Source organism: Schistosoma haematobium, chromosome 4 (assembly GCF_000699445.3).
Source record: "Schistosoma haematobium chromosome 4, whole genome shotgun sequence".
NCBI classification, from domain to species: domain Eukaryota; kingdom Metazoa; phylum Platyhelminthes; class Trematoda; order Strigeidida; family Schistosomatidae; genus Schistosoma; species Schistosoma haematobium.
The window spans coordinates 24,167,334-24,183,636 of NC_067199.1; the positions used below are offsets into that span (position 1 = coordinate 24,167,334).

General features: G+C 30.1%; 1 protein-coding gene across 1 annotated transcript in view; it reads left to right on the forward strand.

Annotated features, from left to right (window-relative positions):
- The window catches only part of DOCK7_1 (Dedicator of cytokinesis protein 7), a 53,696-nt gene that overhangs the window by 30,596 nt on the left and 6,797 nt on the right, over nt 1–16,303 (forward strand). The window contains exons 19-30 of the mRNA XM_051208208.1: nt 209–333; nt 1,253–1,677; nt 3,093–3,441; nt 4,982–5,296; nt 6,666–6,789; nt 8,442–8,764; nt 9,761–10,006; nt 10,298–10,450; nt 12,276–12,953; nt 13,426–13,884; nt 14,651–14,785; nt 15,221–15,310. Of these exons, the coding sequence (XP_051066579.1) occupies nt 209–333; nt 1,253–1,677; nt 3,093–3,441; nt 4,982–5,296; nt 6,666–6,789; nt 8,442–8,764; nt 9,761–10,006; nt 10,298–10,450; nt 12,276–12,953; nt 13,426–13,884; nt 14,651–14,785; nt 15,221–15,310 (3,422 nt within the window). The remainder of the gene's footprint in view (nt 1–208; nt 334–1,252; nt 1,678–3,092; nt 3,442–4,981; nt 5,297–6,665; nt 6,790–8,441; nt 8,765–9,760; nt 10,007–10,297; nt 10,451–12,275; nt 12,954–13,425; nt 13,885–14,650; nt 14,786–15,220; nt 15,311–16,303) is intronic.

The window sequence follows — 16,303 nt, forward strand, 5'->3', positions numbered from 1 at the left end:
GTGTTCAAAGTACTCTACTTTTAACCAGTAAATTACAAGCTGAAACTCCATCCAACTTAACTCGGTTTAGGCAAATCGGTATTATCACTACTTCTCAGGCAACAGAATCTGTTACTTCATGGTCAATTACATAAACTAAGACCTAATACACAAATTTTTGAATTGTTAACAAATTCTATTTCTTTTTACCATTTTATTTTTGTTTTAGCAGATTCAACTCAGTGGGAATCTCATCGACTAAACAATCAAATATTCTCATTTTTCCTTTACGATCTTTTCTCATTTCTACCTATCGAGTATATTTTTTCTGAAATAAAAAATTATTGGAATAAAGTGAGTGGGTTTGAAATTCATTTAAAGTTTATTGATAAATGATTAAATATTTCTGTGTTTAGTAACAAATTATGATTATTATTACCTTAAACTTAGCAAATACAATTTTCTACAATTTATGCACTTTTCATTTCATACTTGAAATGGATTGAAAATAATCCAAAGCACAATAATAATAGTACTACCACTAATAGTAATGATAATAATAGTAATAATAATATGTGTACATGTGAATCGTTAATTATGGTAGGGTTGAAACAGTTGTAGTCCATGTTAGCAATCTGTTGTGTTGTTAAAAGGTTCAAAATTTCACAAATTTCATTTTCTGTTGCTATTCTTATTTGAATGTTGTCAGAACAACTTTCAGATGTGTAGGTGCTTTATTTAAACTGTTATCGGATTATTAGAAGTATGTGAAGAATTCTGTAATTTAATATTGACCATGTGATGAAAGCGTCAGTGCGAACACATGCTTCTCCATTTCATTATGTTAATTTCGTAGTCGTCTTGGTATATTTAACATAATTTACTGCTATCTACTTGTCTTTCCATCTTCTTAACGTCGTACAATATCAAATCTTCTACTCTTATCAATCATTTGTGTTCATATATCATAGGTTTATGTTACAAAGTGTAACACTTACTTATCTCCCCTAATTGTTTTTCCTAAGTTAGTGTCATCCTTCTTGTAATGATAGGTAACAAGGTCATCAAGAACCAGAACCTTCGGTCTCGCGTACGAGATCGTGGATGAGCACTGTTGAGGAGTTCCGTACTATAACGAAACGGCCGTTCTGTGCTTACAGGTTTTCAATGGTGGTCTAGCATTGATCGATTCATGATATAAATCGAAACTCAACAATCTCCACAACCCTATACTAATAATGTGTATTTGCCTTTATCTTTATCACCAATACAGATTGATCAACTACTCTCGGATGCAGAATTAAATCAAATTTCAAGTGATAAATTATTAAATTATTTCAAATTAGATTTATTACAAATAATTTGTTCACATAAAGCATTTTACCTGTTGAATGATTGTAATAATGACAATGTTAATTTCAATAATTTATTACCAGTGAATTGTGAACGATTACTTCAAAGTTATAAGCAATTATCCTTATGCAAAAATAATCATCAAACAAAGCCTTATATAAAGTCAAATTATATTCCATTAGCTACTATTGAACCAGAATTCTATGGAACTGAAGATAATCATCATCATTGTCACACTGATGATTATCATGCAAAAAGTTTAAACATAAATAATGTGAATGTCTTCAATAGACATTTTCTTATTTCACTAGTTATTTGTGAATTGATCACAGCTTTAAGATCTGAGTAAGTTACAGTTCGACAAGTTTTCGTTTTTCTTATTGTTATTTTAAAAAATTTTCACCTAAACCTTTCTGAATTGAATAATTGGAATTTGCTCATAAAAATCTATTTGTATACGAAATAAGAGTGGCTTTATTCACTTTAAATAATCACTTGAGAAATATCAGAATGAATAAGGGATCAATAGTTTTCATTCACTTGATTCTAGTAAGCCTGAAATCAGAAAATGTACTTAGATAAAAAAAACTACAGTCCAATGTACAATGAGGTATCATATAGAAAAATAACATTTCTACATTAATATCTTGGAAACTATTCTGATATTTTAGCATAGAAGGTTTGTTCTGTTTACATTTCACATCACTGACCAAAGTCAGCTTAAGAATCAAGGGACACTGTTTAGGAGTTTCGTTCTAGTGTAGGGCGCTTCAAAAGTGTACTTAATGAACTATTGGTATAGTGTATGGTGAATTGTTTGCATTTAGAAATGTTGATAATTAGGCCTCACTGTATTGGCCTAACGTTAACATGTTCACATCTAAGCCCAAAGTATTTTGGTTCAATCCCTGGTGTGGTCATTAGTGTTCATTTATCAGGAGTCCCGTATTAGGACTAAACAGCCGTTCATAGCATCTCGATTTCTAATGGATGTCTGGATAAATTCAGTCAGTGATATAAAGTACCGGTATTTTTTTGATACTCAATTGTTGATTATATTAGTTTTCATCAACCGTATATCATGAAAATTTTATTAATCAAGAAAATAAACTCATCAGGAAAATGCGAAATATTCCATAGACTCATTTAGTTAGATCAGTTTCATCTTATACTAATTATCTACTAAACGTGAATATGTTGGGCGCTAAACTTGCTAAATCCTTCCCAGTCTAATTACCGTTTAAAAGCGTAAACGAATAGAATATTATCATCATTGGTGTATTTTATTGAAAAAACATTAATAAAACAGTTACGTGTCCAAAATTTTCATTTCTACTTTTATATTGGTAATTTTGTTCTTCACAACTCAAAGTAATAAATGAATAACGAGTAGTATATTCATATCTATACCATCTATAAATGACTGTATTCAAATAAGTTTTTCATCTTGATATTATTTGTTGATATGCTGGTGAATTTATTTCATTCCTCATAATTTTGATGGTCTTAGTTTCATTATCCTGGAATATTGGGAACTTTATTTTCAATTTCCTTTTACTCCTTCAATTCTATTATGGTAATCAAAATAATTTATTAAATCACTTAATTAAAAAAACGTATTCAAATTATTGTAAAGTAGGACTAGTTATATTTTATCAACCTATGAAGTTTATATCTCAAGCATTAGGTAAATATTTAACTTTGAACTTGTAAATTAACTGACTATTTAGATTCCTCTCTTACGTTTTCCCTTTTAACAGGGACTCTGACCTGCAAAGACGTGGAGTTGATGTTCTTTGGAATATTCTATTAAATAATGAATTGGATTTAGAAAAAGAGACATCAGAAAAAGATTCTTCATCTCAATCGATTTCTAACCTATCTCAACTCACTTACTTTTATTCCCCAATACTTAATATTACGTGTGATTCTTTGCCATGTCTTGTTAAAACATGGCATTTAAACCAACTTCGATCAAATCGTTCTGCTGAGACTGAATTTCTCAAACCTAAACAACAATTTACATATGCTACAACAGCAGATAAAGTGGTTCCTAATTCATCGAATGATTCTTGTTCAACAGTTCGAGCTTCCGGAAGAATGAGACGGGTATGTTTATCGATTGATTATCTTGCTCGTTCGAGTATTTTCTATGTGTAATTCTAAATCCATTTTCAACCCACTTCCTAATTATATCACTCAGTGTTCAGATAGTCTTTTATTATTTTCATTACTACCATACACGTTTTCAGATTATGATTCCTATTATCCAAAGGCATGAATTTATGTATCACTTGCATATCGTCTACAATTTCGTTCTTTTATATATTGTCTCTTACATTTTGTTTGTCCTCTCAGGATATTCGTACACATTTCATGATAGTCATAACGTTCAATTAATGTAACTTCCCCACACAATCATCTTAATTACCGTTACTCTTTACAATTAGAAAGTATCTTATGATAAAGTGTTCTCTGAGCTGGTAAATAAATACCTCAGAAATCAAACACCTCTAAATCTCTTGTGATGTTTAAGTTTTTACCATGTGAATGGAAAGCAGAATCATTCTAATATGCTCTATTTAGTAACTGAACAATCTTGGATATAGTTTTTCAGAGTACACATTTATCGATAAATTAGTGACGATTTAAGTAGAAGTAAAATCTTAATCGTTAATACTTTTCCATGATTCAAGCTTCTTTTTAAATTCAGTCTTGAATTTTGTATCCTTTTTCAGAAACTAAACAACATTCATCGCCTCTCTGATGGTGTAAAAAATATAAGGAAATAATTCAGTACTTAGTACTATATTTTAGTTTTGTCTAGCAAGTCATTTTAAGTTTATAAATGTAAATTTGTCTTGAAAAAATCTATATTTTAGTAGCTAATGGAGTAATATTTAACTCAAGCTGCGTTTCTACTCAGTTCCTCCTACTATATTTTTTCATACAACACTTTACTACTCGTAAGTAGCTAACTTTCTAAGCCGAAAAACCATAAATCATCAGTTTGCAATCATTTTTACTCAAAGATTAATTTTACACAATTCCGGATTCAACTTCAAGTCCATATATGACGCTTGTTAATAGTTTTATTTGTTATGTTTATTGTCTGGAGATTCTTTCAACAAACTACTCTCATATGATTAAATTTCTGATGAATATTCTACCAAATAAGTATGATTGACATGTCAAAACGCACTTCTAAATGAATCATTGTTTTCGAAACTCAATGTGTGACATTCGTTTATTATGGCCACTTTATTATGTAGCACATTTATCACTTAGTTTTAACCCGCACTAATAACTTGTTTGATGAATTGAACCATGGCTTTCTTTGAGAGGATCAGTGATGGTTGACTGAATATAAAAGATAATTCATTGAACTTATTTGTTGATAATAACTTTGGTCGTTGCTGATTTTAAATTCCAAAGTCGTGCCTCTTATTACTCTGTAAAAGTTGTCAACTTGTCTACTCAAGAGGTTATAAAGACTATGTACGGTTACGCTTGGATGCACTTTGACAAATACTATTGACCATATTTCTGCCACGCATTTCTTCAATATTTATTAATAAATTACAATTAAACCGTCCTTTCATTCATACTAAAATATTCTTTCGTAATCTTATCATGAATAAACTTTTAGATAAGGCGATATGCAAAACCTACTAAATTTTTGGAATCTGTATCGGTCGGGAACTTGAATACTAAAGAACCTGAAAAACCTCGTTCTCCACTACCTAATGAAGATTCAGATGTGAACCTTATATTGAATACCCAATTGGATTCTACTAAACCTATGAAATATATTACGATGAAACGATTATTGTTAATTAATGTTTGGATCCTTAAATATATTCCCGATTCACTTTATCATGAATGGCTTCAACAAGCTAGCACTAAAGAGCGGAATCAGCTTTTGTTATTGATTTTCTTAATCGTAGATGTTTTCGAAACTCACGTATGATAAAACAGTATATATTTCAGTGATTTTTTGTTAATGTCTTCTTATTAGTAGTTTTGTATACATTTATTTTAAGTCCATTAATACGATATGGTTTTTTGTGTTATTTATCTTCACCCCGTAAGCTTAAAAAAATAGCTGCTTGGTGGTTCCTGATTCTGAGTGGTTGTCTAGCTACAGTAAGTCCGTGATATAAACTATATGATTCGACAATCCTTACGAAACACTCTATACTAGTAATAACCATTTAGCCACCAGTGTTTCATTTCTAAGCCGAACTCTCGGAGTCCTAGTGATAGACCCATATCAATGAAGTTTAACAACGTTAAGAGTGAAACAATTGCCTACCGTTAGCAACAGTTAATGGTCACGCAATATGACAAGTTGTCCGAACACAAAAACGTGAAGTTTTGGATCCTGAATTGATTGTCTGGAGGTTAATGGCTCACTTAGAGCCCTGAAAGTACTGAGTTTGATCCCTGTGAAGTTTGTGAGTACGCACATTTGAGTAGTCCCATACCAGAGTGAAACAACTGCCCAATGCTTCCTGATTTTCATTGACTGCCTACAGCCTGTCCATGATACTAACTACAAAATATTGGTTAACAGTTAAGTGTATTAGCATATAAATGATCATTGAAATAAGCATGTACGTCAAGTTAAAAATACAAATATCATTTATCATTTTGTCCTTGGTTCCCAAATAAATTATTATTAATCTGTCATAGTCCTAAGAAAATAAGTCTTAAAAAGAATTGCATTTCGTCTGTATAAAGGTTACAGCTTTGAGAATCATTTGGAGAACTGATAGTGATGTAATTTCATATGCTTTTAACTTATATAGCTAAAGAGATTTGTTGAAATCCTTCATTACTTACACTAATCACTCTATTTTTCCATAAACATTCCAAGTGCATTCAACTCTATTGTATATGGGAGGCAACAATTATGTAACATATTTTCATCCTTAATTACAGTGCATACAACAATTTTTTCTGGAGAATACTGACTGTAGGTGTATCCTAGTGAAAAAATGTTGTAGATTTCTAGTTGAAGTAAAACTATGGAGACAAGCTTTGAATTCACTGGCGACATGGTTTTAAATCTCTTAATCTTGTTCTAGAATTCTTATTGAACTTAAAGCTACTGACATATGGCTTTCTACCTTATAAAAATTGATATTTAAAGACAATTAATGATTTCTTTTGTTACTTATATTCCTAAAATATAATTAATTCACACGAATATGCAAATATCAGTATGCAATTTATCATTTCTAAATTATGGATTGTTCGGTTATCGTTATCGACCACATGACAATCTGATTAATCATTAACTTTTATTTTTGTATCATATTAATTAATAGATTTCCGAAGATGATTTACCCCTTAAAGATAGTTACCCTCTAAGAGATAGTAGAAATCATTCAGATTATCAAGTAATTAAGAATGAATCACGAAATACCTTGGATCAAAATACTTCATCAAATTGTATGTTTTTGAAAATATATATATCATTAATTTGATATGAAATGATTTTTTAAATACCTGTATATACCAATATTTTGTAGTTATCGGTCTTTACTTAACTTTATACAAACAGTTGTCTATATATGACCTAATAAAAGCCAATTTTAATGCATCACTCAATATTTTACCTAAAACAGATAGTGGAGTTTTGTATGTTCTAATTATCTCAATCTCTGAATGAAACACTAACTCAAACATCACAAGAGGTATTGCTCTCCTAAAAGACTGTAAATAAACTTTCTTGATGAGTATCAACTAGCATGAAACGTAAGTTTAGAACATTTTGCAGATTACCTCCAACCATGTGACTAACACTGAACAAAATATTCTCCACATTATCAGATCACCTGATGTACATTTAAAATTAGCCGACAAAATTCTCCTCGCATTAAGTACTAGACATAATTATTTATTATCCACAACGTTAGGTAAACTATCAAAAACATATTCATTGTATCGATATTCAAAACGATGTTGCAAAATTAAACTGGTCACTTAATATACTTGAAGCAACATTAGTTTATCGGTATCATTGTCTGTCGTTTTTTTTATTATAAGATGAATACTAAGACAAAATATGATGGGGAACACAAATCATCTAGAATTAATTGATTGAAAACATGAGACAAAGTTTCAATAATTCTTAATCTTCAGTAGTATTTTCATATTTCAATCAAAAACTTTGTACTTACAAATACATTTTATCAAACTTCTGTTCTTATCAAATTATAGATTTATTGCCACTTAACGTTAGTGTTAATTATACAGTCTATTGCTGTGATCATGTAATGTAATTTTTAGCACACAATGTCTGTATGGTAAAATTTACCAAAAGAAAGGCTTTTTAATTTGATACACGTACATCTTAGTCGTTTAAATAATATTACACAATGCTGATTGATAGAAACTTGTGCAATAACTGGTAACTACTTTAGATACTAAATTAGCATCATTTGTGAATGGCTATTTAATGTCAACAGACAATGCTTTTTAGTCCGTGAATAAACATGATAATATATTGAAAATCGACAAAAATAAACATGAACAGGATTCATTCAAAATATAAGCGACCAAGTTACACAACTTCTGTAGATCACTCATGCACTAAAAGAAGCCAGACCTAGATCAGGTTAACACTTCGTTTGGCTTGTCAGATATATCTCAAAGTCCTATTGAATAAATATCGAATTCATAAAAAAGATATGTTAGCCATTATTTTTGAAAAAGTCAAATAAATTCCAAACTTTACAACATAAAATCCAAGGCTCACTGTTCAAATACATCTTTCCAACTAATAACAAGTCAGAAATATTTTGAAAAAGATTCAATCTTCATCACTATGCTAAAGATTATTCTTATGTTTCACTTTTTTATAATTTGTGCAGTACATATATATATATATATATATATATATATATATATATAACATCTGGAACGGTTGCTTAGTGGTTAAGGGATTCAACCATAAGGTCCAGGTTTAAACCACACACCATCTACTTCAATCTGGTCATCCAGGTAGTATCATTCGCCCTTATACTTAGAGTGTGACTTTTTTCCAAGAATCTAATTTATAGGTTACTGTAGCGTAATCTAACCTTTGTTTTACTTTACAGATCATATTTCTGTTGATCGATCCCTTAAAAAATCACCTCATGATTCACTTATCAAGTTGAAATCTCCATCAGTTGATTGTACTTTGTCAAGTCCTTATGTTCATCAAAATAACAACACTTCCTCAAGTCAACAATATCATTCTCGTCCAACTTTACTAAAACTCAGGACTAAATTTACAAGATCTAATAGTTTTTCACTGGGATCATATTCAAATGATACAGATTTGTTTAGCTCAAATCAAGATTTAAATGTTCTACGAAGTATTTTGGTTTCTAATGATGTTGTTATGGTCTTGTGCAATTCGTTGGATTCTACAATAGAAGTATGTTTAAACATTGTTGAATTATATGGTAAATTTCATCTTACCAGAGTGATGAAAATATATTCATTATGGGTTTTATATGATGTATCGTATTTAGTACATTTTAAGCTTCATACCTTTTTCTCATCGAAAGCAAATTAGATTCATTGTCAGTGCTCACCTGTTTTAAGACAATTAAAAGAATAATTATAAAATTTATGTGAAGTATTCATGTCATTAGTGTTTAGTACTTAAAAAAGATATTATACACTTAAATTCAAGTTGTGCTTGTGGTTCATTAATGCCATTTTATATTCAATACAAATTTATTTGAAGTAGACATTTAATGCAAGAAAATAAAAATATCTGAACATTATTTGACAAATTTATAGATTCCTAAGGCTAGCGCTAATACATTTTGTAATGTTATTTGTTTATTTAGCTCATTTACCAGATACAGATTGGCTACGATCTTTTGATACCACATGGTTTCTCAAGTTGAAGAAGATCGAGCAGGGTTCAAACCTTCGACTTTGCAGCTAAAAGTCAAACGCTTAAACATTACTTTACAGCCCTACAATGATAAGTTTTAGATTGATTTCTCGATTCCTATTGTCTTGGAGTTTTTCTCAAAACTTCAATGGATTTGTCATCGGATAATAACTCAATAAATTTATTCTTTGTTTCACAGCGTTACATAATAGGATTAGAATTTTAAACCAGGTTCATTTTTAAAAGCAATTCTGAATAAATCAGCTTGATATCTTGATTGAAAGATGCCTAAGTGGATATTGAACTCTCTTGATCCCTCTAGCCATCATAGATGGTTGTATACCGTAGTATTTAGTTATTCATGTTTAATTATAGATATCGTAGAGATTTTAATAGTTTTGATTGTTTCCCTTCAGTAGATAACGTGTGTTCGAAAATGTATCACATTAGTGATGATTTTTTGTTGAATATTTAATTATTTGAATAGTGTGATTTAGTGAATATTCGCACTTATATTTCTTTCAGGGATTATGGCAAGCGGACACGGCACTTGGCCAACCTGGCTTAAGTTTATTCACACTTTATAATTATCCATTTAATTGTATTCTACCTTACAAGAAATCGAATTCGATTAATAATGAAAACAATACCTCTACAAGCCAATGTCTTATCAGTTGTATTATTCGTATTATCTTATATGTACTTGGTTTAAATCAAAGCCCAGTGAGTTATCAACGCATTCTGCTTTCCTTGAAACGTATCATATCACGTGTAAGTTATTTTAACATTTTTTTAAGTAATTAATATATGTTCGCTTTGTACCTCTATAATCCAATCGTCCCGTTCGCATATAATAACTGAATTATTTGATCAATCAATCTGAAATTAGTCTCAATTCGAGAGTACATATTTCTTCGAATTCTTTACTTAAGAACGTTTTATCCCTCATCACTATGTTCAATGTAGATTTCGAAAATAATTTTCCTTTCTCATTGTCGTATTTTCCAGTAAATTCACATTTAATTCTTGTTGATGTTGATTTTTTTCAAAATTTATTTCTAGTTCCCTAGCTTCTTATTTGAAGATAATCCGGAATTTTGTTCTGTTTCATGTCATCATTTATTACGGTTATGTACAATGAAAGAAACAACTGTTCGCGACGATGCTGTAGATACACTATATTTTTTAATAAAAAATTATTATACACTAACTAAAGTACGTGGTTACTTTTGAATTTCGGTAATATTGTTTGAATAATTATGCAATAATGTGTTATCATATTCATAACTTATTGTTAATAGACGTTTTCCCCGGCTTGATATTTTATGGCAGTGCTTTCGACCACATTCTTCCTAACACCTGAACTGAAGCTTGTGGGTGCTTACATTTCATGAACTTTTGGTTAACAATCCTAAATTTTAAAACGTGGATATTTCCTATTAATTATAGTTACTGCCATAAACATTTGAGCGAACTATAAGCATGTATAATAGCGTGAAGATTTGTTCATTTTCATTAGTATAAAACATTCTCAGTGACATTAACATCAAATTTTTCAACTTAAAAGTATAAATAGCAGTAGCGTTGTTTAATGAACTGATGCATCGTAAAAAAATGAGTTAAGCACTTCTAATCGTTTGGTATTTATCCGAATATTCTTTTCTCAATTTATATACCATCTTATATACAGGATATTATGCTTGTACATTGACTAATCACTGAATAGTTACCATTGTCATATGTGTTTAGTTCTTAGTGCTGACTCAACTCTATCTACCAAGTTTCAATTAGGCGAATGATCTAAGTGACTCAATTTCTTCACTAAGGTTTGGTATTAGGTTGTTGAAGCTAGTCGACAGATCTTGAACTCAGGTTTCGTGCTAGTTAGCAGTTATCACTATGATATACTTGGAATCTTGAACAAGCTAATGCTCCCTAGATGATTAGAATGTATACCACAATGTGAGTGCTTACTACTGAACGATTCAGACTACATAGCTTCTGGCAACTTATAATCACCGAATTTGTAGTTTATGTCAATAATATGAGAATCACTCATTATGATTTAATTAGTTACCTGTAATAAGAGCATGACAGACAAACATAGAGTAGAGTATAGATATACGGTGGCGAAAGTGCCCGTATTTGGTTAGCATGAAGACATGATAATAACAAAAGAGATGAAAACAATCTTGTGGTATTATTCAAGAGAAATACTAAACCTTCAGAATACGATTTGAAAAGACAGAATGGAAAACTGCCAACAAATTCTATCAATAACTTTAATTGTACTGCTATTATTCACAATAATTCCACAAAGTTAGATTTAACAAATCTTTCATTTAATATATTGAACTAGTCAATAAATAAGCTCTATTGTGGAAAGTTCATTGAATAAAATGAATTTTATTAAATAGTGAGAAATGTTAGATAAATAATATATAGTTATTTGATTCAATCTCAATAGATGGTTAGCGAATAAACATAAATTCTACCCATTAGATTTATTAAAAAGTATTGGAAGTACATTTATTGATTGTATCTTATCAACCTTCTGGATTTTTCATTAAACTTTATGTGAATTAATATATCCTGTAAAATTAACAGTTGAGTTTTAAGATGAATACTAGAGGAATAGAAACAGGTAACCCGCTTGTGTTGTTTACTTAACCTCAAGCAAGAGTGACTCATTATCGTGTTAAAACGCATCACTAAGATGAGCAATCATAAAAATCAACCATTTTCCTACAGCTTAATTACTTTCCCTAACCAATTTCATTGAATCCCTATTCTGTTTACTTTGATCGAATACAAAGTTTAGTTAATACATGTAAAATTATAATATAAGATTAGCTCATAGTTTGCAGAAATATTCTCTCTATGATTGTTCAACTAACATTTTCACTACTTTATTAAACTGTTTAAAATATGGCCCACATTATTTAGTTGTTTATTTCATAACTGTTCGTCATGTTTTCTAATTTCCTACTAATCAACATCTTATTTCCGTTTTTTTTTCCCTTCTTTACTCAAACAATAGAATCTATCTTTTGTCAAAGTACATCTTTATTTAACATTTAATTCATTTTTTACAAAGTTAATTAATAGTGGAATGATCATATCAAATAATTCACTAATGAATAAACATTTAAATAATAAAATGAATACTGAAAATATTCATTTCACATTATCGTCTACTTTGTTAATGAAAGCATATTTAATCGATTCATTACATTATTTAAAACATTTAACCTTATCAGATGTAGATTCTAACTTATCAACTAAATTAATTGATAACAGTAACTATGACGAAACAATGTTTGATTCAGAAAGATACATTGAACCATTTAATTTAACATCATTATCATTGAATAATAATGACGATGGGTATAATACGGTTTCTGGAATAACTACAACACCGATGACAGTGCCAACAATACCATTTATGTCAAATATTCCCACTACAAATTTTACTTTACAAATTAGTCAACTAGTAGATAATTTAAATTATTTATTAAATGATGCTATACGATTACAAGATACAATACATGTTGTATATAAACGACAACAGGAACAATCGAATGATTGTTTTAAACAAACAGTGAATGAAGATACACTTTCAATGATTGATTTATTACATTCTATATCACATAGAAACCGTGCATCACCAGAATTACGATTGTATTGGATTTTACAAATTGCTGAGAAACATTATGAAGTATGTTTTGTGTTTTTGTTTGTTTTGATGTTATTAAATTCGGAGGTGAATTTAGTCCTGTTTCTTGCGATTTATTTTAAGTATGAATACAAAATGGTCTTTCTCAAGCTTACAGTTCACATATTTCCTGACTGTGGCATTGTAGGCCTTCGAAATGGACGAACTAAACAGGTGTCAGGTTACCCTCTTAGTTTAATTGTTAATTGAGTGATATTCCGTTTAAATACTGATTTAATGGAAATCTATTAAAAATGAAATAACATCGATAAGCACAAATTGATTCAAATAGTTAGAATGTGTAACTATTTGTTCGTAGTTTTCCAGTTTAATGTAGGAACTTAGGTCGATTTTCCATCTCTACATCTAATCAATTATGAGCCATCAATTAGCGTACATTTGGAAAAAATATTTAAATTTAATAGTTTGCTTTTTTTATTTTCTAACAACTGTTTAAATCTGAATTCATTTATAGCTTTCTCAATTTGCTGAAGCTTCTCAGTGCTTAGCACATTGTACAGCTATTGTCGCCGAACATATGATTAATCGAGGTTGTAGTCCATCTGGACTATCATCAGCTGGATGTGCAGATATTGCTGATGCTGTACAAAATTTAAATATACTTGAAGAAAGTTGTGCGTGCGGCTTTCCTAATACAAGTGTATTCGATAAGTTCAGTTGTTCTACACCGATAATTCTACAAGATTTATCATCTCTTATGCCTTTAGATGTTTCTTGGCATTTTACAATGCCTGGATTTATGGCACTAATATCCTGGACAGCAGAATCATTTGCAAAAGCTGGCTTTTATGAAATAGTTCCATGTTTATATTCTCGCCTTGTGCTTTTGTTGCAATCAAGTAATGATTATGGACGTCTAGCAGAGATCCATGGACGAATAAGAGATGCATATACCGTACTGAATAAAAATCAGGTAATATCAAAACATCTTTTTCGGTAAAAGTTTTTAAGGCAATAGAATTCAATATTTGTGATTTACTTCATCTTTAAAAATTTACCTGTATTATCATAATAAATTTAAGTAATATGACATCATCTTAAGGATATTAGGTAGTTGAACCCAATCGATAGGAAACCCTAGATATAGGTTTCTAAACTTAAAATGCTAGTGCGCTTGATGAGATCCAAACTTGTGTCATAGTGTCATGAAGACTTAACCACTTAGCTATTTGGTAGTAGCTGACCTTTTCTCGAACGAAGATATTCACATTGACAGATCACTGTAAAGTAATTATTGTCAGGTTTGTGGGATTTTTAGTGGTAATCAAATCCTGTACACTAATTTCTGGTAGTTGATCCCACAATAATGTGTCTCATTAGTCTTTGATGAGCGATTCCTCGGGTTCGAAAGTATTCTAAATCAATACTTCTATTTAATTTTCTTGATTTATAATGTTTGTTGCTCCGGTTGTGTAGAAAAGGCAATCTTTATTGTTAGCGTTAGATCTCTAGGTTTTTAGTATTATGAAGGAAACTTGTATTCTCTATATGATTCCCAGTTATCTCTTTATTAGCCCAATTAGAACTGATATCATCAACGTATTTTTGTTGCGTCCGCACGCGTCTCGCATTCCGATATTCTCATTTAGCTTAGTGATCTTGTCGAATTATTTCGGTGATAAAACTGCGATAATACTAGGGAAATATACTAATCAATACACCTTTTCTAATTTTTTCAGAATACTAAAAGAATGTTCAGTAGTTATTTCCGTGTTGGTTTTCATGGAATTATTTTTGGTGAATTAAACGGTAAAGATTTTATATATAAAGAAGCTCCATTCACGAAATTGGCTGAAATCACTCATAGACTTCAAGTAAGATTTTTTTTATTACTTTTGTGTAGAAACGCATTCTATGTAACTTTAAGAAGTGAGTTTTGTCGCAGTTTTCAATTTTTATGCAAGATCACCAAAATTCACCTTTTTGCGTCTGTTTTAACGACTCCTGTCACTGTGGAAAACAGAAACTTTGGACTTCAAGCTCATAATAAGTTCACACTTAGTGTTAATAGTACAATAAAATTTAAATTATGAAAATTAAATAACTTGAAGAGATTAATGTAAAAATCGAATCTGTCCTTAGTTGCTTGTGAGACTGTGTGCAACTTACCTGAAGGACGGTGTTTTTCAAAAAGTTGCCTTCCAAATGTTCTTTTAGGTTTATTCGTAATATTTATCTAGTGAAAATTCTAATTAAACTCTAACTCATCTGTTGTTATGTACTTTCCTTTTTTGCCTGTAATTCTGTAGGCATTTTATGGAGATAAATTTGGTCAAGACAGGATAGTCATCATTAAAGATTCAAATATTGTAGACGAAAAACAATTAGATAGTGATAAAGTAAGTAAATTATGTGTTTTGTAAATTACTTTTTCACTGCTTAGTTCAAAAAAATTTCTAACTATTTCCAAGATCCATAAAAGTCAAAATGTCAGGGTTATCGATTAATAAAACTTTTTTGGATTGAGGATTGAACATAACTTACTTATCTTCAGTCAAACCATACTCGTTAAATAGTGTCAGTTCACTGATATAATCTCAACAACTCAATCGGTAACTTCATAATTCCCTTTAATGCTAAGCAAAAGACACTACAGAAATTAGTTTTAAAACAATGTATTTTACTTTCGAAAAGCAATTTCACCACGTAAATATCCAAGTAAACCAATCGTCATATTTTACTATTAGTAAACGTTTTATTCGGTAGCTTCATCACATCAATTCGAAAATTTCAGTTATTCTCAAAAATATTTGATATTTACTCCCCTTCGTTTTCGAGATTGAAGAAAGTTAGGCTATACCTGAGTTGACTATATCAGTTTTAGAACATAATATTTGATTTATAAAGCCATTCATTTCCTCATGAAATGGTGTATTTATTTGACGTTTCTTTCATTCATATTCATTAAGTTCGGCATTTGACTCATTAGGAATATATGTACATTATTTTTTCACACCAAAGTTAGTCATGGTCTGAAACTAACGAGTTTTGATATTCTAATGCATATTTGTAGCCTGTTTTTTTATGCTTTAGATCGTATATGTGCTCTCTACTCTTAAATATAACTATTCATGGCATTTACTTCACATTTGTATGTTTAATATAATGGAGTTATATTTGATCATCAGAATGAGAATCTGTGGAGATTGTATTAATTTTAAAAGCTGGATTCATGAGTCGATCTAAGCTAGACCACATGGAAGCATTGAACATAACGGTCGTCCAGTGCTTCCAGGTTTTCAATGATGGTCTAGCTTAGATCGACTCATGAATTTAACAATTATATTTTGTCAGTGTCTTTTTTATTATAAACTTGTGATTACTTTCTAAGA